This window comes from Anastrepha obliqua, chromosome 5 (assembly GCF_027943255.1).
Source record: "Anastrepha obliqua isolate idAnaObli1 chromosome 5, idAnaObli1_1.0, whole genome shotgun sequence".
Classification (NCBI taxonomy): Eukaryota; Metazoa; Arthropoda; class Insecta; order Diptera; family Tephritidae; genus Anastrepha; species Anastrepha obliqua.
This window is the reverse complement of record NC_072896.1, coordinates 43,148,748-43,173,671: the sequence shown is the minus strand read 5'-3', so window position 1 is coordinate 43,173,671 and position 24,924 is coordinate 43,148,748. Positions and strand designations below refer to the sequence as shown.

Sequence of the window (24,924 nt, the reverse complement as noted above, 5' to 3'; positions counted from 1 at the left end):
TTATTGTCTTATAAGACCATGCCATCATCTGTGGCCGCAGACCCCTAAGCCGTAAAGCCTTTGGCATATGTATATTGCTCTCAAGGCTTTATTTGTGATGTACGCTAAGTGATTTTTCCAGGTCAAGGTTTTATCAAGGATTACTCACAGATATTTCATATCCCCAGATAGAGTTGATTCGGCGTCCCCTAGTTTAAGGGCCCCTAACTTATAATACTTCTGATTTCATAGCTTGAGTAAACTTCCATAAGTTCTTACTTAAATTAAGTCTAGGGTAATACACTATTATTATGACGCAGAATATTTGCTCGCCATAGCAAACTTAAGATTTTACACTCCAGCGATGAACCGCTTTAAAACAAAAACATGCCATATTTGCTGTATTCTATGAAATATTTCAAAATTGAGGTTTTAACAAAAAAATTTTGTTATGTTATACATTTTCCATTTGGGAAAATTTCTCTCCTTTTTAGCTCTGATGCCAAGAAACGAGATTGGAACACAGGGAATTCTACTCGAAAAATCAGGTTGTACAATATTATTTATGGAGTATTAAATTTTATTCGAATTCCACAGAAACACAACCATAGCTATGCAGATATTGTGAACATCGGAAGTCATTGAAGCAGTCAGTGAGGTGTATTCTGCAAATAACTAATATTATATCAACCGCAAAATCTCAAGAGAAATTCACTTGCCTTTTATCAGAATGAGATGATTGTCCTTTCGATCCAGTTGATGAGAGTGATGCACATTCTTTTTGGTTTTACCTGTAGTGGAATAACTTTATTAAATGAGTGAAATTAATACATTTTATTTCATAATATCTACGCAGCACTGATATAATCCGCTCTGATTCACCCATCAAATTTTTGGCCACACAATGATAATCACCAAAGTCGCTCAACTCCATGGGTCGTATAACCAATCGCATCACAATTCTGAAAATATTATCCAAAGACACCGATTCGTAGATACCGCTCTGTACGAAATCTTTTTCTTTTAGCCAGAAATTCACCGTAGTCGGATGTGATTCTGAAATACACTCAAGTGTCACTTTCTGGCCATAGCTAACAAATATGGTGTCATAACGCGTCCAAACGATTGGTGCAACTAAAGAAAAAAATATTCTATTTGTGGGCTTTTTTTATATTTAACTTTCAGTCACTCACAATTAACAGCTATGAGCACTCGTTTGCTTACAGTAGGTGGTATTCCATTTGAGGCTATGCACAAATAGGCTCCCATGCTCTCCCTTGATACCTGCCACAGTGTCAAATTCGAACCTTCGATACTGTAAATATCAGTTCCACCAATATTCTGCAGCAGTGGTATATCACGTTCGCGTCGCCAAGTTATCGTGGGTGTTGGCACACCTGTTGCGGTGCATGTTAAACTCACGTTTTGTCCCTCTTGGACGATCATATCGTGACTGGTTTGATAGTCAACGATGTCAGGTGGAACCACGACATCTAGATAGCCGACTTGACTTTTCATTGGATCCGTATTTATTTGGCACATATACCATCCACGATCTGATTCGCGAACATCTCGTATACGCAGCTGCCAGATTCGATGTTCCGTGTGACTGATGCCAATGCGATGGTTCTTTGTGATTACGTGGTTTTGTATGCTGAGAATGGTTTGTGTGTCGACTCGTAGCCAAGCAAGCTGAAAAAAGAAAGATTGGCAGAGTTTTTAAAATTAAATTTTTCCCAAAACTGAGCTGAACGCAAACACAAACCTTAAATGACATCAAATCATGAACAACACAAGTGAGAGTCACATCACGTCCAACGGGAGCTGTTGCATTATTTATAGGCCCACTAAATTTCGGATCCGCTGAAAAAAGAAATTAAGCGCAGCGGTAAGTTTTAGAAATTGTAAAAAGCAAAAAAAAAAAAAAAACAAAACAACACAAACAAAAGTGTTTTTTAATTTAAAGGTGTAAAAGAAATTATGTTTTGAACCGGTATAAGCCGATTTCTTTTAACGTATGCATCAAACTTTCTCTTCCTTCAAATCACCTTTCAAAGCATTAGTCGTGCTCGATAACACAACAATTTTTAATAGTTATTCTTCATTTTGCAAGTTAAAATTATCCATGTTCAAAATATTTTTAGAGGTGGTCAATGTAGCAGGCCGTTATTCGGCTCTGACCGAATTTGACAGAATCGTCATTTGGGATGTGTTTAACAAAATTTAGCTTACGTCAGTGACATAAACATTGGCTGTCAAGTGACGTGGCAGTCCAAGTTCCCCTCAAAAATTATTTTTCTCCATAGTTATCAAGCAAATCTTGAACTATATATCCTTGAAAATTATTCACCACTCAAAAATTGAGAGAGCAAGAAGTGAACATGCTGTACCTATTACTGTGAATAGCGTTCGTTCCCGCATAATCTTCCGCAGAATCTTTCTCTCAAACACTCCAAGCGACACTTCATCGGATGTTCTCATCGTCTACGCTTCCGCGCCAGCCGTTAGGATGGGCATGATGAGATCCTTGTAGAGTGTTGGTTTTGTTCGTCGAGAGAGGACTTTACTACTCAGTTGCCTACTTAGTCCAAAGTAGCACTTGTTGGCAAGAGAGATTCTATGTTGCATTTCCAGGCTGACATTGTTGTAGATGTTAATGCTGGTTCCTAAATAATCGAAGTCTTTTACAACCTCGAAATCATAACTGTCAACAGTGACGTGGCTGCCGATACTCGAGTGTGTCGATTATCCTTTCATGGGTTTTTTCCAAAACTTGGCGTATTGTGAATATCTGGTCGATAGTGGATTTTCAAGGTCTAAAGCCACACTGATAATCCCGCGATAATTGGCACAGTATGCTGGATTGGGCAGAGCACATTTAAATTAAAGCAGGCATGCTTTCATCTTACCATATTTTGTATAGAAGCTGATGCATGCACCTTACCAGCTCCTCGCCACCATGTTTGAATAGCTCAGCTGGCAGTCCGTCGGCGCCCGCGGCTTTGTTGTTCTTTAGGCACGTTACCACTATTCTCACCTCGTCAAGGCCGGGTAGCGGAATGACAGTTCCGTCGTAAACGATAATTTCCATTATCTTCTATCCGAAAATGTCTTTCAAAATATCATGTCCGCCTCGCCAAGTTACCGTAGGTGTTGGTACACTTGTCGCAATCCTTGATGATTTGAGTGCATGCGTATTGAGCGAACCGGACTTTGCGAGAAAGCCGACTTGTACTGTACTCTCATCAGACAATAACATACACCACACATTGTAGATGGTTGAATTAACGGTCAATATACCACCTTGATCAAAAAGTTCTCGGAATATATTCAGAAAAGTCTAAATACAAACTTATTCCTCAAAAGTTATATTATCGCCTTCAAAGTATATACTCCTCATCAACTCGAACGCACTTATGTTTGATCCAGCTCTCGATCCAGACGTATCCCGTAAATTCGATGGCTGCTGGACGGTACTCGTTTCCTTCTTGGTCAAAAATTTACGTATCATTTGGCGGTGCGTTATCGTAGAGCAATATCCATGACTTGTTTCCCTATAAATCCTTTCTGTTTTTGGCGAATTGCTTCACGTAAATGTCTCATAACACCCAAATAATAGTTCTTATTAACTGTCTGACCTTTTAGCAAAAATTGTTTTTATAAAAATTGCTATCTTATTTAAATTTTTCACGAGGGGTTTTGCTTTTGTAATCTTGCATCTTGCATAATTTCCCTTGAGAGTAATTGGGATATCAACCTGATTCCAAATGTAGTACGCGCGTTATATTAAGTATGAAATTCGATATCGCTCATACATTCTGTCAAAAAATTATCGGGAATTGTTCATTTAAAAAGCACGCGTTACACATATATCTAAATTTTTTTTCCTGGAATGTTGCTACAACCTCCTCTATAGTGTTGCGGAGTTCGAGCATGATCTGTCAATTACCTTATTTTTGGCATCTAATTATATCAGTCAAACGCAGGTATGCTCTGCGTTTTTCACTATGGATAAAAATATCGAAGAAAGAATTTGTATTAAATTTTGTGTTTTGAACGGATGAAAACCTCGACAAAGTCAAGGAAATGGTGCTGGAAAATTTGCATAATTTAAGTTTGAGCGAGATAGCTTGTGACCTTAGCGTGTGTCACGAATCAATTCGCAATATTTTATACCATCAATTGGGCATGAGTCGCATTGCTGCTCGACGCGTTCCAAGAGAGCTGAATTTCTTTCAAAAAATTCATCGGAAAAACTTAGCTGAAGACATGCAGGTGAATTCGGAACCAACGTTTATCCAGCGCATCATAACAAGTGATGAGACGTGGGTATATGAGTTTGATATGCAAACCAGTCAACAGGCGGCTGAATGGCGCTATCCACATGAGCCGAAACCCAAAAACCCAGGTCAAAGTCGGTCAAAAGTGAAAGTCATGCTACTCGTTTTCTAGGATTATCATTGTGTTGTGCACTCGGAATTCGTTCCTAATGGCTCTACGGTAAATAAAGAATATTATTGCGAAGTTATGCGACAATTGAGAGAGAATGTGTTTAGGAAACAGCCCAATTTTTGGAAAGAAAACGCATGGATCCGGCACCATGATAACGCACCGTCTCTCAAGGCTCATATTATGAACACTTTTTTGACCAAACACTCGACAAATGTTATCGAAAAACCACCGTATTCACCGGATTTAGCCCCCTGTGACTTTTTCCTTAAACTTAAATTGCCCCTCCGCGGACGCCGCTTTGAGTCGATAGAGGTCATTAAGGGGTAACACCACTGTAGAAATTTCAAAAAATTGATTTTTTTTTATAAGCTTAAAAAATTCTTTGAACCTTTTAAAATACAGAACAAAAAGTTTTATACGTTACCGAAGTCTATTTCATAAATATTTTAAGCTTTTAACCAAGCGTTAGTGACTGCTACCTAACGACTTCTTCAAATTTCCAAACTTTAAACGCGTTTTTCTCAAAACACGTTTTCTGAAATTGGCACGCAGCATAACTCAAACAATTTTAAATATTTTTAATCAGGTTTTTCACTACGTCTGTATAATAACGTTCTTAAGAGAAGAGCGTAGGGGATTTTCGATAGATTAATTTAAACGATTGTTATAATTATTTAAGTGCCGTTTTTTTAGTCCAAAATAGAGTTTTTTCCTTCAAATGCTTGCTAATTCCACAAAAATAAATATTTTTTAAATCCCCTACGTGTTTCTTTAGCTATTCTTATCTAGATTAAGAAAAAAAATGTTTCTTTGTTCCAGATTAAAATTTGCACCCTCTGTGCTGGGTGCCGCGGAGCTCCTTCAAGAGAAACCACATTACAAAAATGTCTCCAATGCCGCCATTTTGTAAAATTTTTCGATCAAACTTTGTAGTTTTGTATTTTAGTATATAAGTAATAACTTCCCAAATCAGAATGATTGTTTTCTCTTTCCTTCTATACAAAAAAATTCTTTAAAAATCGTGTTTATTTTACGCGTGTACAGTGGTGTTACCCCTTAAGGAGAATTCGCTGAAGGAGCTGGAGAAAATCTCTTCAAAATCTCTTCATAAAATGTTAATATAATCCTTTAAGAATATGCCAAAAAAAATTTAGAACGTACATTTAAGTATTTCTTATATTATAGGTCGTCAACCGTGACGACTCTATTCTTTGCGTTCGAGCGCTGGGAGAGATATATGTAGTTACGTTGTATTCAAACTTTAGACGCGTTTTTCTCAGAATTATATTTTTCGAATTGGCGTACTCGAAAAGTTATTGACTGATTTTGCACACATCTTTTTTATGATATGACTTTTTATGTGAATTTAGAAGTTTTTTCGAAGGAAAAATAGTAGGAAAATTCGCCCCAAAATTTATTTTTTTAAGCATTTTATTCCGCAGAATTTTTTTTTTTTCATTTTCGTTTAATGCATATAGAAATTATGACATTAATAAACAAACAAAAATTTGGTTTTTTGTATTCAGGTCGCTGACACCGATGCTACAATGCCCTCAGATTGAGAAGCCCCGCTGCGACCTTCCTGGAAGAATTGAGTGTACATCCGCCATTTTAAATGATTAAAATAAAATAAAAAAATTATATTATTTTAATGAATAAATAAACTGTATGCCAATTTTGAAAAAAATATTTTAACTTCTTTTAAATGATTTTAATGAAAATCAGGGAAAATATGGCCGTTTACAGGTATCTGTCCCCTTAAAAGGTACTTCGATGATTGGGCTAATCGTTGGCATATGTGTATTGCTTCGAATGGAGCCTATTTTGAAGGCGACAAAATAAATTTTGATGATTAAATAATTATTTTGTCTTTTATTGAAAAATTCCCCGTACTTTTTTTACAGAATGTATGAGCACCGCGTATACTTTTTCAGTGCATACCGGGCTCCCCTAATGAAGTTTCAAATGAATAAGTTATTTTGTCTTTGTAATCGTATAAGCCAAGATATTTACGTAAACTGCGATGGTTTTCAGCACTTTCACTGGTGTATTGTCTCACTGGCACATGAACACTCAAAAGTGAATGTAGTGACTTGAATTCATTCATTATACTCGTACGGCCCACAGCTTGCCTGATAAGATGATTATTACCAAAAAGTGGTTTAAGTGTTCTCAAATCCAAGAAATACATTTTATTATCAAATCCATTTCCTATCAGTTATCATTTTCTCTGCAACACATGCAAATTTTTTATAGCAAAATGTTTTGATTTTCCAAAATATCTGAATAATATGATCGCTCACCCTAGTATTCAAACGAAAATCCTGTGCATGTTTGTTAAAACCATTTCGCAGAACCAACCACAAAATTTTATTATTTTTTATGTTTGTTTGTGAGTTTTTAAATGCAAAAAAGGTACCGTGAAAATAAGCGTAAAACACTCGCCAATTGTGCAAACTACCAGATTTTTCGCCCATTTACCAATATTGTTATTATGAAGAGTGTATGCATGTATAAATATATTATATACGTATATCGTTTATGTATCATTTATGCTAGCGATAAGGTTAACAGCAATTTAGGGAATTCTTGGGGGAATTCATTAGCGACATTTACCTTGCAACATAAGGCGAATTGTTGAGTTAGTCATGTCATTAACACAGAAAAGCAAACATTTAAGGACTTATCTACATACAGACATGCATAATGTTAAGGGTTGCATACGTATATGTGGAGTTTAACGGCTTTGCGAAAATTATATTAGCAAGCATACATTTTTTATTGTCAAAGTACGAAGTTCAAAAATTGTACACACAGCTGTATACATATGTTGAAAAATATATTAGGTTGCCCCGATGTATATTAGAAAATTCAGAAAGAGAAGCTGGTGCCTTCCGTACAACGCTCCTTTATTTTTCGCAAGCTTAGCAATTGAGTGTCGTCAGTACAGCAAATAAACAAACCTTTGTGTGCAAATGTATGCACGTGCAGATTTTTGTGTGCACGATTTATTCTATCGCGTGTTTTTTTAAGAGCTTGAGAACTTAAAATGGTAATAAAGGGTTTTCCAATAAGAGGTGTTATTTTCATATTCAAAGAAAAATGCTATTTTTTTATATAAGTGATCGGATGTTTATTTCTTTATGGTAGGTATGGTTCTTAAGGTATGCCGTTAATAGTGGAAAATAACGTCAAGCAAATGACCACCACAACCACGCTTATAAGACAATATCCTTTTCATGAAACCCATAACCGAATTGCAAAATGACTGCCCTATGTCCGATAGTCTCACGAATTCCATCTTTGAGGTCTTGAATCGATCCTGCGCTGTTGGCGTAGACCATATCTTTCACGTGGCCTAAAAGAAAAAAGTCACAAGGTGTTAAATCACAAGATCTCGGTGGCCAATTGGGATCACCTCTTCGAGAGATAACACGGTCCGCAAACTTTTCCCGTAAAAGATCAATGGTTTCGTTGCTTGTGTGGCACGTAGCGCCGAATTGTTGAAAATAAACGTTGTCCAGATCAATACCACCCAATTCCGGCCATAAAAAATCGTTAATCATCTCTCCTGTTTAACATCTAACACCTGTTATTGGAAAACCATTTACAAAACGGAAATATTGTTGGAATTGTAAGCATTAGCATACATCCACGTTGATTGATATGTGTAATTAGTTCCTAAGCAATAGTTCTTAGTTAGCTTAAAAATATGTTCACCCCTTAAGTTAAGTGTTTAGACCTTAGGTTAGGTTAGGTTAGCCTGGTTGGCATTAAGCCATCTATGTAAGTCAAGGCGGCCGCCGTAGCCGAATGGGTTGGTGTGTGACTACCATCTGCAATTCACAGAGAGAACGTCGGTTCGAATCTCGGTGAAACACCAAAATTAAGAAAAACATTTTTCTAATAGCGGTCGCCCCTCGGCAGGCAATAGCAAATTCCGAGTGTATTTCTGCCATGGAAAAGCTCCTCATAAAAATATCTGCCGCTCGGAGTCGGCTTGAAACTGTAGGTCCCTCCATTTGTGCAACAACATCAAGACGCACACCACAAATAGGAGGAAGTTCTATAAGCTTCGTATTTACCTTACAAGTCCCCGTATGACTTTCTTACGGTCCAAGCTACTTTGAAACGAGAAGTGTTTTATGATGATAGAACCGATAGAGGAGTAATCGCAGATTTCTAAATTTATCTATAGTTGAAAATTGTTTTTACGTTTAGAAAAAACGTGAAAATATTTTTTTTATTACTATAGAGATTACTTTAAAGAAAAGAAACTAAATATCAATCAATAATTGAAATGTTTTTGTCTTATTGACAAATTCGGGGTACCTTTTTAGCAGAATTATGAAATCACATTGAATAGAAACGAATCGCGTTTTTAGAACCAGATATATGGCTTTAGAACCGCCTAATCCCCCTTAAAAAGCTTCTAAACTTCAGAGTGCAGATAAGAAATGATTAATTGAAAAGTAAAAACCAACAACTCCAAATGATTTTCTTTCTAGTTCTGAGCAATTATAGAATGACCTCTTGTACATTATACTGTTCTGTTTTGTGTGTGCTTGGAAAATTGAATTTCGCACTTTCTTTTTGGTATTTTTCCTAACTTTCAAACCAACAAAAAATTTAAATTAGAAAAAGATATTTTGCTTACTCTGCACAGAAGCGAAGTTAAAAGCTGCTTAGTTTAAAGAATCAAGAAATTATAGCTGTCCCGCAAATAAATTCGGATAAATCCAGATGGCCATAACAAAAATTAACTGACCCCGAAATGAGCGTCCGCAATAATTTTTTCATATTTTAATCGTTATTAAGTATTTATTAAAGCGTGCCAACGCCACTTATTTGACATTTAACAGTTTTGAAAGCACAACAATTATACCAGATATGTGTGTCTGCGGGAGAATGTGGAGGAAGCAATTACATAAATTAATAGCTTAGCTGCTTACTAAGCCTATGAAGGCAAGTGACATTACCCAAGTACAGATAAACCACCCCGCGTAAACCCTCATAGCGAATAAGGGTAGAGTAAGCAGACACGAAACGATAATGTAATGAAAATGGTTGATAGCTGATTTTTTGTTATTGTTATATTTTATATTAAATTTAAACTTAAATACATAGACTAAGTTTAAAGGCGGCCGCCGTAGCCGAATGGGTTGGTGCGTGATCACCATTCGGAATTCACTGAGAGGTCGTTGGTTCGAATCTCGGTGAAACACCAAAATTAAGAAAAACATTTTTCTAATAGCGGTCGCCCCTCGGCAGGCAATGGCAGACCTCCGAGTGTATTTCTGCCATGAAAAAGTTCCTCATAAAAATATCTGCCGTTCGGAGTCGGCTTGAAACTGTAGGTCCCTCCATTTGTGGAACAACATCAAGACGCACACCACAAATAGGAGGAGGAGCTCGGCCAAACACCTAACAGAAGTGTACGCGCCAATTATTTATTTTTTTTAAGTTTAAAGGCTAAAATTATGACGCTTAAATAATCTACCAGTTAACGGCTCCTTAGTTTCAACTCCTATTTGAAATAATTACTTAAATACCTTTCAAATCCTACAGGTATATCCAAAATAGTTGCTAATCTTCTTCTTCATAATTGGCGCGATAACCGCTTACGCGATTTTGGCCGAGTTTAACAAAGCGCGCCAGTCGTTTCTTTCTCGTGCTAACCGGCGCCAATTGGACACACCAAGTGAAGCCAAGTCATTCTCCACCTGATCTTTCCAACGCAGAGGAGGCCTTCCTCTTCCTCTACTACCACCAGCTGGTACCGCATCGAATACTTTCAGTGCCGGAGCGTTTGTATCCATTCGGACGACATGACCCAGCCAACGTAGCCGCTGGATCTTTATTCGCTGCGCTATGTCTATGTCGTCGTAAAGCTCATACAGCTCATCGTTCCATCGTCTGCGATATTCGCCGTTGCCAACGTGCAAAGGTCCAAAAATCTTACGCAGAATCTTTCTCTCAAACACTCCAAGCGTCGCTTCATCGGATGTTGTCATCGTCCACGCTTCTGCGCCATACGTTAGGACGGGCATGATGAGAGTCTTGTAGAGTGTTAGTTTTGTTCGTCGAGAGAGGACTTTACTACTCAATTGCCTACTTAGTCCAAAGTAGCACTTGTTGGCAAGAGAGATTCTACGTTGAATTTCAAGGCTGACATTGTTATCGGTGTTAATGCTGGTTCCTAAATAAACGAAGTCTTTTACAACCTCGAAATTATAACTGTCAACAGTGACGTGGGTGCCGATACGCGAATGCGCCGACTGTTTGTTTGATGACAGGAGGTACTTCGTTTTGTCCTCGTTCACCACCAGACCCATTCGCTTTGCCTCTTTATCCAGTTTGGAGAAGGCAGAACTAACAGCGCGGTTGTTAAGGCCGATGATGTCAATATCATCGGCATACGCCAACAATTGTACGCTCTTATAAAATATTGTGCCTGAGCGATTAAGTTCTGCGGCTCGTACGATGCTTTCCAACATCAGGTTAAAGAAGTCACACGACAGCGAGTCACCCTGTCTGAAACCTCGTTTGGTATCAAACGGCTCGGAGAGGTCCTTCCCAATTCTGACGGCGCTGCTGGTGTTGAGCAACGTCATCTTACATAGCCGTATTAGTTTTGCGGGGATACCAAATTCAGACATCGCGGCATACAAGTAACTCCTTTCCGTACTGTCGAATGCAGCTTTGAAGTCGACGAAAAGATGGTGTGTGTCGATTCTCCTTTCATGGGTCTTTTCCAAGATTTGGCGTATCGTGAATATTTGGTCGATGGTAGACTTTCCAGGTCTAAAGCCACACTGATAAGGTCCAATCAGTTGGTTGACGGTGGGCTTCAGCCTTTCACACAATACGCTCGCTAGAACCTTATAGGCGATATTTAGAAGACTAATCCCGCGGTAATTGGCACAAATTGCAGGATCGCCCTTCTTATGGATTGGGCAGAGCACACTTAAATTCCAATCGGCAGGCATGCTTTCATCCGACCATATTTTGCATAAGAGCTGATGCATGCACCTTACCAGCTCCTCGCCGCCATGTTTGAATAGCTCAGCCGGCAGTCCGTCGGCGCCCGCGGCTTTGTTGTTCTTTAGCCGCGTTATAGCTATTCTCACCTCGTCATGGTCGGGTAGCGGAACGCCAATTCCGTCGTCAACGATTGGGGTATCGGGATCATCACATTCTCTTTGACATGCGCAGCTATCACTATTAAGTAAGTTCGAGAAGTGTTCCCTCCATAATTTAAGGTTGCTCTGTACGTCAGTCACCAGTTCGCCGTCTTTGTTCTTACGAGAAAACACCCCGGTCTTAAAACCTTCTGTAAGCCGCCGAACTTTCTGGTAGAATTTTCGGGCGTTGTTCCTGTTGGCCAGCATCTCAAGCTTTTCGCACTCACGTATTTCGGTCTCTCGTTTCTTTTTTCGGATAATACGTCTCTCTTCCTTTTTCAGCTCTCTGTAGCGATCCCACATGGCTCGCGTTGCGCCCGATCGCAGCGTGGCTCTATAGGCGGCATCCTTTCTTTCTGCGGCAGCATGACATTCCTCGTCGTACCAATTGTTTTTTCGGGCTCGCCGGAATCCAATTTCTTCTTCGGCGGCGGTACGTAGAGAACGAGAAATGTTGCTCCATTGTTCGTAGATGCCGGTTTCTTGGGCAGTACTCTCTGAGAGCAAGAGTGAGAGTCGAGTGGCGAATCTTCTGGCTGTCTGTTGTGATTGCAGCTTTTCGATGTCGAACATTCTTTGCGTAGTTAGATGTACGCTTTTCGCTGCACAGAGGCGTGTGCGCAGTTTGGCTGCAACAAGGTAATGATCCGAGTCGATGTTGGGTCCTCGGATCGTACGTACATCTAATACACTAGAAGCGTGTCGTCCATCTATCACAACATGATCGATCTGGTTTCGCGTTTTTCGATCAGGAGACAGCCAGGTAGCTTGGTGTATATTTTTATGCTGGAATCTGGTGCTGCAGACTACCATGTTTCGGGCCCCGGCGAAGTCGATCAGCCTCTGTCCGTTACCGGATGTTTCGTTGTGCAGGCTGAATTTTCCGACTGTGGGACCAAAAATTCCCTCCTTGCCCACCCTGGCGTTGAAGTCGCCAAGCACGATTTTTATGTCGTGGCGGGGGCAGCGCTCATAGGAACGTTCCAGGCGCTCATAGAAGGAATCTTTGGTCGCATCGTCCTTCTCTTCCGTCGGGGCGTGGGCGCAAATTAGCGATATGTTGAAAAATCTGGCTTTGATGCGGATCGTTGCGAGACGCTCGTCCACCGGAGTGAACGACAGTACTTGGCGACGAAGTCTCTCTCCCACAACAAATCCGACACCGAATTTGCGCTCCTTTACATGGCAGCTGTAGTAGACGTCGCAAGGTCCTATGGTTTTCTTTCCTTGCCCCGTCCATCGCATCTCTTGGATGGCAGTGATGTCAGCCTTTACTCTCACGAGGACATCAACCAGCCGGGCAGAGGCACCTTCCCCATTAAGGGACCGGACATTCCAGGTGCATACCCTCAAATCATAGTCCTTAGTTCGTTTGCAGGGGTCGTCATCAGTGTTCGAAGTTCTCATCCGAGGCTTTGTATCTGCTTTCATTGGGGGGAGGTTTTTAAGTGGCGGGTCCCAAACCCAGCGCACAACCAGCTATCCTGGAATGTTTCGCCTTCTCACTTTAGCTCACTCCCGAACGGGTGTTCGGAAGCTACCCAGAGGATACGTGGGCTAATCCCGGCCGTTGTGAGCTGCTTGAACCATATGTAGAAGAATCGTCCTGGCCACTCCCAAGTGAATGGCGATCAGTAACTTTCCCCACTTGCGTGGACTTCTACATATGAAACCATCCTCCCGTGGACTTCTACATATGAAACCATCCTCTAATCTACTTTATGTAAAATCAGGGACAAAACTGTAGGTAATGAATTTGCATATAAAGCAAATTAACCAAAGGCGGTAAGGGAAAAGGAAATACATTATTTTCTAACTAGATGGCTGTAGGGATCGATATCTCGTAAAGTATCGATCAAACAATTTAAATTTTATGCTCGTTGTCAAGGTCACATTTCACACTAAAAAAAATGCTGCTGTTTTTTATTTGTTCCATTCAGTTGCGCCATGTTAATGGAGTCAACAAATTGAAAATTCGATGCGTTTTACAGTTTTTCTTTGATAAAGGCGAAAATGCAAGGCAGACCGCTGAAATTGTGAATGATGTTTATGGTGCCGAAACATGCAATTTTTCGTATTTCCATTCAGGCATTTTTGATGTTAAATATGACAAAAAATCGATAATACCGAAAATATTGATAAAATCACAGAAATAATCGAAGTTGAGCGGCATGTTAGTAGCCGTAGCATCGCTGAGGAGCTAAAGATCGACCTTAAAACAGTTTACACCATTTTTGCAAAAATAATCCAAAAAACGTTCCGTTCTGTATTATCATTTAAAAAAACCATATAAAAATGTATCATCATCATCATTGTTGGCTGGACAACCGCTGGTCGAGTCTTCGCCTACTGTAGCATATGCCTCCAGTTGTCTCGGTTTCGTGCCTGTGTCCTCCATGACCGAAATCCCAATAAACCTGCGTCTTCTTCTACACCGTCAATTCATCTAAGCGGCGGGCGGCGCCTTCTTCTCTGTCTGTAGCATTTACCGAAGAGTATTTGTTGAGGTGAGTAATCCGTGTTAGCCCGCAATATGTGACCTGTCCATCTCAATCTGTTGATCATGATTGTGGTTATCACAGATAGGTGCGCATACAGTTTTTCAAATTCATGATTATACCAGCGTTTCCACCACTCGCCTTTATCGAAAAAAATTTTTCGCAGAACTCTCCTTTCGAAAATCAGCAACTTCTGTTTATCTGCATCTCTGAGTATCTACGCTTCACTACCGTATAGCAAGATGGAAAATATAATTGAGCGATACAGTGAATTTTTTGTTTTTCTGTCTAGGAGGCGACTCTTTAAGTGTTGGCCCAGGATTATGTGGCCGATTTCTGCAGAAATTTCGTTGTCATGATTAATGATTACACCAAGGTATTTAAATTCCTTCACTACTTTGAAACCATAGTCACCGATTTTTAGTATTTGACCCACATTGTATCTGCTCTACATTTTTCTGCTCTCTCAATACTTGCGAAGGCTTCTCTTAAACTCGGCAGTGAGAATGCGATTATGTCTATGTCGTCCGCACACAATAGTTCCCTTTGTGTTTACGGCAGAGTCCCTGATAACCTTTTGAAGGGCAATATTAAAGAGGAGACATGAGAGCCCCTTGCCGAATGTATAGGGATATAAATGCAAACGCGAATACGAATACGAACAGAAACCCAATTCTAGAACGAAAATTAAAACGAAAACGTATTCAAATGGAACCCGAATACGAATATGGTAAATTGAAACTAATTGGGATTCCTTTAAATCAAATTAGTTTTTTATGAGGTGCCCATGTTTGGGTTGGGTCGAATATTTCTACTCAGTATAATATTTACAACTATGGTATAAGATTGAAAAAAGTTTAAGTATCACATGTTTCACTTATTTTAAATGACTTCCATTGACCACGTTGTTGGGGCTAAACTTGAATAAATATGAAGGCATTGTAGTTTATCAATAATTTCTTAGTACGCGCTCTGTAAAGTCCTTAAACTTCTTCCAACATATCTGGGTGGATCAGATTGTGTCCATAGCACGTTCTGGTTTTTACCAGAAACTATTTGGACGAACTGTGTTCGAGTATTGCAGATTTTCTCGAAAACAGCATTGCAATAACAGATCCAAGCTAGGCAGTTTGTCGTTCTTAGAACAACAAGAAAGCTGGTTTTGATTTTTTTCATAAGTATATTATGTATGTATGTGTATGTATAGGGTTGTTCAATAGGTGCGCTTCAACTTTTTTCCGATAGGGAGGGCGAACGACGCAATATTTTTTATTTTTCGCTTGTCATTTGTAAACTTCATTAGTATACATTTCATCATGGAACGTTACACACTTGATCAACGATTGCAAATCGTGCAAGTTTTTTATGAAAATAATCGTTCTGTTTCTGCTACTTTAAGAGCATTACGGCCATTTTACGGTCCATTTAACAAGCCGTCCCGTTTTGGGGTTATGTGAAGTCATTGGTCTACAGTAACAAGCCAGCGACGATTTGTGAGCTCAGAGCCAATATTGAACGCGAAATTGCTGAAATTTCGGCCGATTTATGCAAAAGAGTGGTCGAAAATTGGGTTCAAGGTTTGGACTTCGTAAAACGTGCACGCGGTGGTCATGCAAAAGAAATCGAATTTCCTACTTAAATGTATATGTTCAAACTCGTTAAAAATAAAATAAAATTAGTTAAAAAAGTCAAACCGTTTGTGTTTTATTCAAAAAAGTTCAAAAGTTGAAGCGCTCTTACTGAAAACCCCTATATATGTATTATAAATTACAAGATTATAAAGAATTTGGTTTTTGTTCTCCGTGAAAAATTCTTGACACCATAAAAATAATTATTTTCTGAATGAAAAAAACTATGAATGAAATTTCTGCAGTAACGTCGAAGAAATGAGGGAAACAGCGAGACTTTGTAAGGTCCTTCATGTAGGCCGCTCAGTAAGACTGGATTCCTTTTGATAACCTGAAGGTTCATACACCATTTCTAAATCGGAAACGCTTAATGCTTTACTCGAAATCCATTTTCCGGGTAGTAGTACACTCTCTGAAGTAGAGAGTGGCATGAACAATAACGATAGCGACGGTGGAACCTCTAGACACAGCTGGTATATTGCTAGTCGGATAGTGACAAAAGAATCGATAAGCTTTTCCTTACCTTCCTTCGAAAACTTTAAGTCCCCTGGACCTGACGAAATATATCTAGCAATGCTTAAGAAAGGAGAAGACAGGCTCATTGAAGCCCTGAAAAAGAACTTCACAGCCTGTATTGCACTTGGTCATATACTATCCTAATGGCGACGCGTAAGAGTAGTATTTATTCCGAAACCAGGAAAAGGTGACTATTCCCTAGCAAAAAGTTTAAGACCAATCAGTTTGGCTCAATACGACATGGAGTTAATCAAACCCTTGTAAAGTGGATATATGCTATGCTCTCTGAGAGGCTGTTAACCGCTGGTGACAACAGTTACGAACTAATCACCGTCAGGGCCAAGCAAGGATGTCCCCAAGGTGGTGTTCTTTCTCCACTGTTGTGGTGCTTTGCCATAGACTCTCTACTAGCGGAGATGCAGGAACTCGGTTTTCATGCCCAAACATATGCGGACGATGTCTGTACACTAACATCTGATAAACCCTAAGGGGAATTTGCACGAAAGTGCAGAGGATTCTGCACAAAATCGATGACTGGTGCATGAGACAAGGTCTTTCCGTCAATCCGAACAAAACTATCATAGTCTTGTTCACGAGAAAACGGAAATTGGATGGACTTAGTTTTCCAACACTGAAAGGTGTGACAATTGGTCTTTCCGACGAAGTTAAATATCTAGAAGGAATCTTGGATAAGAAGTTCGCTTGGGAGCCACACGTTTCCCTGAAGGTGAATCGCGCATTAAGGATTTATAGGTATGTATGTTTATGCATTACGGGTGCCATGAATACAACCTCCGGCGATGCTCTAAACGCTATGCTTGATTTGCTTGGATCTTAAGGTACAACAAGAAGCAATAAAAGCAATATGTAGACTCCATAAATATGGTTTCTGGCACGAAGATGGAACTTCAAGACACAGAGAAATCTTTAAGTTGCTATCTGAGCAGTATCCTGATACCCATAGTTTCATTTGGAAGGAAATTTGATGTCAGAATGAAATAGAGTCTGGAGCCGGATGGTACTTAAACGACAGTAATAAGTATCACTATGCTATGGAGGATACGGCAACTGTTTTCCAAACGGAAATTTTTGCCATTCTGAAAGTAGCCGAATGGATTATCGAGAGGAGATGGAGCGGGAAATAGATTGGAGTTTTCAGTGACAGTCAGGTTGCACTGAAGGCGGTGGAAGACGCGAAGCAAACCTCAAAGATTGTTCAAGAATGTAAGAAGAAGCTTAATTCTGTCGAAAGGCAGAACAGGCTTGTACTTATATGGGTTCCAGGATACTCCGGTGTACAAGGAAACGAAATTGTCGATGAATTGGCCAATAGTGGATCAGTAGTTCCTCACCAAGGGCCAGAACCAATAATCGGAATCAGTTCCGCAGGAATCTTGAATTGGATCAGCGATTATGTAGGCAATCTACATAAAGAGCGATGGTCCGGTCTAGAACGCAGCAGAACTGCAAAGCGTCAAACTTTCTACTAAAACTTGGAATGAAAGACGTTCAGTTGATGGTCGGTGTCAATACAGGACACAACCTATGGGGTCAGCATATGACCACCATTGGAATTATTGAGGACCCGATATGCCTGTCTTGCTTGGAGGAGGCGGATAGCACTGAGCACTTTCTCTGTCAGTGTCCTGCTTTTGCTAGAGCAAGACTACGAGTTTTGAGTACCGATGTCATAAGAATGAGTCATATTGGTTCTCTAAAACTAGAGGATATTTACAGATTTGACAAAGAAACTGGAAAACTCTCACAGGACTAACTACCTTTGTCCCTGTCTCTATTATTTCCTATCTCTTTCTCTGATACTTTTCTCCTTTCCTCCTTGACTATCTACCCTCTTTCCAGAGCTCTAAATACGAGTGCAGTGGGCTTTTTAGCCTGTGTGGCTTAGGAGCCACCAAATCTCTTGGTGCTCCTTGGCTCGACCTTTTCAAATTTCCATTTCAATGAGCCTAAAGACCACAACTTATATTATAACGTAGTCATTTTCCAATAGTTCTATGAATCAGCATATGACAAATAATGAATTACCAAATACTTGTTTAAAATATTTAAAATAACTCATTCATTATAGGTGATTTTGTTTACCTTGCCTGAAGATCCCTTAGCTAAATATTTGTATAAGACACTTTTTTCTCTATAAAAATAAAGACGGCTAAATACCGAGCTAATAATACCGAAGAGGTAAATAAATAAGGAGGTCTTTTCCGCAAATAAATAAGAAACTAGGTTGTCATAAAGGTAATTTCAGGATTTTAGTGCGAAGTACAAATCATTTACAAATGAAGGAACCTTCATTTATAAATTTAATATTTTCCACCTATGTAAGTTAATTCCACCTAAATTAATGCTGTATGCATATTGCTATACAACTTCTCTTTACAATAACAATTTCTTCCCTAATTTTTTCGTATCCAACTGTACCCCATCATTAACCTTCAATTTAGAGGCATTAACCGTGCATAAAATTCTTAGGCGTGTTTTACATGCAACTTATGTGAAGGGATTACAAAAGAAAAAATAATACTTTTAAATGCAGTATAGACAGTACTCTAACGTGTGCTGATCAAGTGAAAACGTATTTGTTGGCAGTTCTCTACATATAAAATTTGTATGGATAAGTATTTCTTAAATATATTACCACTACAATGACCTGCCATGCAATAATCAAATTAAAACACAAGCAAGGAAGTATGGAACATGATTGCAAATCATAGGTTACTCATACGTCATGGTGAGCGCCTTTTCATTGCTTTCATGCCTTTTACGTAGCATAATAAATGGAGTTAATGTTACGTACATAGAGGCGAGTATTCCTTAGTGTTCATACATGTACTTTAAATATGGTCAATTTAAATATAGTTTTTTTTTGTTGACTTTCTTAGGCAATGCTGAGAAATTATGAAACCGAAAATTTTCGTTTGTATGAAGCATATTTCCACGAATTTTTTGTGCTTTTGCCAAATGCAGACATTGTAAAGGTTATTGTAGAAAATGGTTTGAAGAATGTTGCAGTAAAAGCAGCAGGACTTCCGACGCTTTATGGTTACGATGCTTGAAGTGAATAGTGGGGTGAACAACTATAAAATTGGCGCCTGAGCGACCAAAGCCAAATTTAGAGTAGTTGCAGTATTAATGAAGAGTAATAACGGTGTACTTGTTTACTTCAATTTTTGAATTATGTTTATATGGACTATCATACATACCCATATAACTAAAAGAAAGAATTTTCTAAAACCATTATATGAAACTATTATTGTAGTAAAAACGTAATATCTATACTATAAAGGTGAATGTCTGTACGTTGTCCGCGCATCACTACAAAACGACAACACCAAATGACGTAAAAATTTTTATACATTCATATTTTCACCCAATGAAGGTTATAGGCATGTTTTTGTGATGGAACTCCCTTCCCACAGCCCCCAGGCCGCGCCACCACTCTCATTCGTCACTAATAATCGAATATTTGCTTAAATTTAACCTAAAAAATCTTAGTTTTTCCTTTTTCCCACTATTTATAGCACACTCTAGACTGCATAATCCGCATAAGCTGTTCAATTATGACCCAAATGCAAAGTTCAAAAACGATTTGCGATAGAAAATTAATAAAAATAATTTTGCTTGATATTTTTCTGATTATTCAACGAGGCATAGCAATTATTTTCTACGAAATTATTGTATTATTTGCCATTCTGTTATATACATATCCTAAATCCCTCAATCCTACTCCTACGCGAGCGTGGCCGCAGGTTAAAGCTAGTATTTTATGTTTCTTATAACGAATTTATTCCACCAAAACGAAATATTATTGTATACACACGTAATATCGGCCACCGTAGCCGAATGGGTTGGTGCGTGGCTACCATTCCGAATTCACGGAGAGAAAGTAAGTTTGAATCTTGGTGAAACACCAAAATTAAGAAAAAGTTTTTTCTAATAGCGGTCGCCCCTCGGCAGGCAATGGCAAATTCCGAGTGTATTTCTGCCATGAAAAAGCTCCTCATAAAAATATCTGCCGTTCGGAGTCGGCTTGAAACTGTAGGTCCCTCCATTTGTGGAACAACATCAAAACGCATGCCACAAATAAGAGGAGGAGCTCTTCCAAATACCCAAAAAGGGTGTACGCGCCAATTACGCATGTTTGGTGACATGTGAGATGCTTCTTGCCAACCTTTTTTAGTTTGTAAAGGTTTTATTTGAGAAGAATAAATATTTCAAAAGCAAACAATCACAAATTTGATACATTTTCTTTAATTCTGAAAATTATATTTATACAGACGGTCTATTCTCAATACGGACCTACTAGGTTCTTCAATTAAACTTTCAAGAGGCTAAAGAGTGGTGTGAACCTGCTTCTTCGGCTCCGAATGAGCTCATGGAATGCGGAAGGAATTTAGTTTGTGAAATTTGGTAAAACAATATATTCTGAATATTACTGTACCTTTTAGAAAAGCTAAAAGAAATAACTCGTGAAAAAATACCCAGTTTGCAAAGGAAAAAAATTATTATTCTCAAGACCAGTTGGATAATGGCTGAAATCCATGAATATCCAGCTCCTCCAGCACTTTCAAATTTTCCATTTTTTTTTTTTGCCTTAAAAATTCATTTAAGGGGTTACATACGTCCAGAATTTTCAAAAAATCGATTTTTTTTTACAAATTATTATTCTTTATAGTTTTAGGCGTATTTCTATGAAAGTCGATTGTAAAAATTCCCCATAGCTACAAAGTTATGGTAGAAAATGTAACTGTTCGACGAGAGTTTGGTGCGCTCAGGCGCGCTTGAAAGTTTAAGCTCGTTTTTCTCGAAACTACTTTTTCCGGCACGGTCTGCATAGTAACTCATACAGTTTTTAATATTTTTTAATGCGGTTTTGTTTTTTTTTTTAAGTGTTTTCTCTACAGTCTGTCGAGCCGGATTTTTGATATTTTTATTAAAAAAATTTATAGACATAATTAAGATACACATAATTACTTTTTTAAAATGCCGTAAATTGCAAAATTTTTCGAATTCAAAAATCCTGCTCGGTAGACTATAACTACAACTTTATTTTACAAGAATTTTTTTACTTTTTACAAATCCATCAACACTTCGAGGAGAAATGTTGCAGACCGTTTTTTTCATTGTACTTTGGGTCACGTGATTTTTTATACACTAATTTTTGTAAAGAAAAATTAAAATACATTTTTTTATAAAGTTTAAGTACTAATAAAGTATATACAATATACAAATTTTTTATATTTATTTCTATTGTTATCCCTTCTAAAAACAGTTTTTCTTTTAGCGCATTTTTGGCGCTGCTGGACGTATGTAACCCCTTAAAATCTAAAGAAGATCTTTTCAATGTTTTAAACTTAAAATAAAGTGTAAGAAGTCCTAATAAAGTCACTAAGTGATGAGCGTGAGATGAATAAGACCGAAAACTTTATTCGTATTTTTCTCGAAATACTTTTTTTCACGCTGTCGAATAAAACTAAAAAAAATAATCAAGATATCAACTTCAAATTTTACAGGGATATTCTTTAACATAGTGGCCTTTGCATGTTTTAAATTTTCTATTAATTATCGCTAAAAATATTGTTTTCATCAATTTGTTCAAAAAAAAGTGTAATTTTTTTCTTTTTCACTTCAAATTTTCATTTTTCTTTTTTTTCGTTAAAAATAGGTAAGTGCAAAGGGGAATACATACGTTTTTTGTTTTTTGAAACATTTTTATTTGGTTGATTTCACTTGATTACAAGAGGCTGTACATTCCACGTCGCAAATTAAAGGAGCCACATTTGAGCAACTCTAGCGCCGTAATTTTTTTATTTCAAAAAAATGTTTGTATATTCATTTAAGCCTGACTATTAATATGTAATTTATTTAAAGATAATAAATATCGCAAAAAATGATTGAAAAACTGGTTGTCTGGAGGAGCTGCCCTCTTAAAGATTGAATTGTTGGAGCTTCCACAGTATTCACCAGATTTGGTCCCCAGCGACTTCCATCTGTTTGCAGACCTAAAAAAATGTATGCCTAGAAAGCGTTTTTCATCAAATGATGAAGTCATAAAAGCTGTGGAAACGTATTTTGCAGCCCTTCCAGATTCTCACCTCAGTGATGGAATTCATAAATTCAAATCTCGCTGGCACAAATATTGTATATTGATGTTCAGGGAGACTATACTGAATAATGAGGTACATTTCAAACCATAAAATTGTGTCCTTTTTTATCGAACCGCAAAACTTATTAAACAACTTTGTACCATAGATCAAGTGAAGCATTGGAGTACAGTTATAATATCGTAGTAAACTAATGTGCGCTGGTTCAAAATCAGCAAAGTAATTTTTATATTTAATATTTTCACGAAAAAATTTGCCATATATCCTCTTAATGCTTTAACAGCATAAAAAGTGTTTTTCTGGTTTCTTTTATTTGTTTTACATATTCTTAAAAGGCCTACAACACGCAATGTCTGCTAGCTGTTGCTCCCGCTGCGACTGTTGCTTCATCGCGATTCAATGAAAAACATTTATTCTTAAACACTGCGGTTGTGATGCGAAAGGAAGTCTCAATTGTCTGCTTCCCGCATGGAATTTTCTAAAAATCAAATGCAAAAAAAAAACTACAAAACAAACCCTCCTTGTAAAGCTTTTGCTGTCTGGCCGCTTGGTCGCTATCGTGAGACGGCAGTGAGATGTCTGAGCCGGCTAGCCAATCTATAGACGATGCATTCACTCACCTAGTTGGTCAATCGTTCTTCATTCAGTCTAACAGTCAATCGCTTAAAATGGCAGGCCACGGAATTCTCGCCACTTTGCCACATAATAACGCATTGATTTACGTTGCATTTTTTATGCCACTTAAGTGGGTACACGTTTCGTTGTATACATTAAGGTGATCAATCCTGATTTTGGAAAATGGTTTAACAGCGGTGTTTTTTATTTGCTTTTGTTGAAGCTTTACTCTTGGAATATTACCCATTCCACTCTATATGCATTTTTTCCTTATAAAACTGTTTAGTTAAAAAATAAATAAATAAAAATCATTTTTTTTTTTGGGGAATGTCATTGTATTTGTTATAGACCTCGAAGACTTCAAAATAATGCTCTGTGCACGGTTGCAACAGAAAGAAATATGAAAAAACCTAAGAGTTTGAAATCTTCAAAAGTTCTTCTTCTTAATTAGCGCGATGACCGATTACGCGTTTTTGGCCGAGTTTAACAAAGCGCGCCAGTCGTTTCTTTCTCGTGCTAACCCTCGCCAGTCAGGCACTTGGACACTCCAAGTGAAGCCAAGTCCTTCTTCCGTCCATCTTCAAAAGTAACGTTTTTTTATTCCTTACATTCCATACAAGTTTCAGTTATCTTTAATTATATGTTTAATTTCAAAAATTATCTTTTTCTGCAATAATAAATTTCAATCTCTTTTTAAATCTCAAATCAGAAAATGAATGTCCGATAATCTGTCAGTCTGTTTAAAAGATCTTCTTGGAGGGTAGGGAAAATTTGAAAAACTTAAATTTTGAAATATTGGAATGGAATGCACTTAGAGTACTCACATATCACTCGTTTAATTCATCATTGCCATAAGTCAAAACACCAAAATGTTGAGAAAAACATCTTCAACGTTTTCAATTTAGGATGCCTCCCTAAATAAATGAAAAGGCATATTTTAATCGAATTCATTATCTCAAGAGATACTGTTTACAGATATCACCCTGATTTTTTACACAGCGCGCAAGAATAACTTGTGGCTATTTCTGCATTTCTTCCTTAAAAACTTTTTTTATTAAGACACCATTAACCCCTTGCCGTGCCGTTTACCATAGTGTTACGCGTCAACGTGTGGAAAACAGATCAGACTGATGCGCGAGATGATGTAGCAGCAATTATGAGACTCGTAACTAACTCTGGTGGCGTACAGATAGAAACTAACATTCATAAAATGGAATTGTTTGAGTCAAAAAGAAAGGCGCACTAACAATTTTGGTAGAAATTGTTTCACGCACTATAGAAATGATCAACGGAAAATCTAGTTTCACCATTCAATTCCCATTACAGCAGCTGTGGGGACCTCTCAGAAAAGGGAACTATTGAGCACCTCTCTCCCATCAATCTTCTCCATTACATCAACAGCTCCTGGCTGTAGATATCTGCCCATTGAAGGTCTCATAAGGGTATCAAAACGGCTCCTTAGTGCTACTTGAGGAGTGCCAGAGTGGTACTTCAGCCATTTCATCTACCTACTCGTATGTCTTTGCAATTAGATGATGCTATGGTGATCTGACGTACTTGGGTAGAGCTGTAAGAGAAGACAGCTGGTACATAGTGTAAAATCCCCACACAAACTGCGACCAAACACAGTACACGTGTTCCGATTTCGCGGAATTTCGAGAAGTAGCTACGTAAAATATGATAAGGATCGTATTTCTGCCAATTAAATGGATGGAGTAATCCTCGATAGTAAGCTCCTATGGAAATCACACGTTGAAACAAAGGCATCCAAAGCGCTGACAGCTTTCTGGCAGTGCAAAGGCGTCTTTGGGAAAACTTGGGGTCTCTCTCCTAGCAAGGTCCTATGGATCTACACGGCTATGATAAGACCCATTATCACCTATGCATCAGTGGTCTGGATGAGCAGACTTTCCCTAGTGGGAGTCAGGAG

At 38.2% G+C, this 24,924-nt stretch overlaps 1 protein-coding gene across 1 annotated transcript in view; it reads right to left on the bottom strand.

Moving 5' to 3' along the window:
* Positions 1-475: 475 nt before the first annotated feature.
* LOC129249292 (neurotrimin) overlaps positions 476-24,924 on the bottom strand; it is a 34,068-nt gene continuing 9,619 nt past the window's right edge. Inside the window, exons 2-6 of the mRNA XM_054889012.1 lie at positions 1,745-1,842; positions 1,173-1,671; positions 832-1,113; positions 699-770; positions 476-644 (exon numbers count right to left, since the gene is read on the bottom strand). Of these exons, the coding sequence (XP_054744987.1) occupies positions 553-644; positions 699-770; positions 832-1,113; positions 1,173-1,671; positions 1,745-1,842 (1,043 nt within the window). The 3' untranslated portion in view covers positions 476-552. The remainder of the gene's footprint in view (positions 645-698; positions 771-831; positions 1,114-1,172; positions 1,672-1,744; positions 1,843-24,924) is intronic.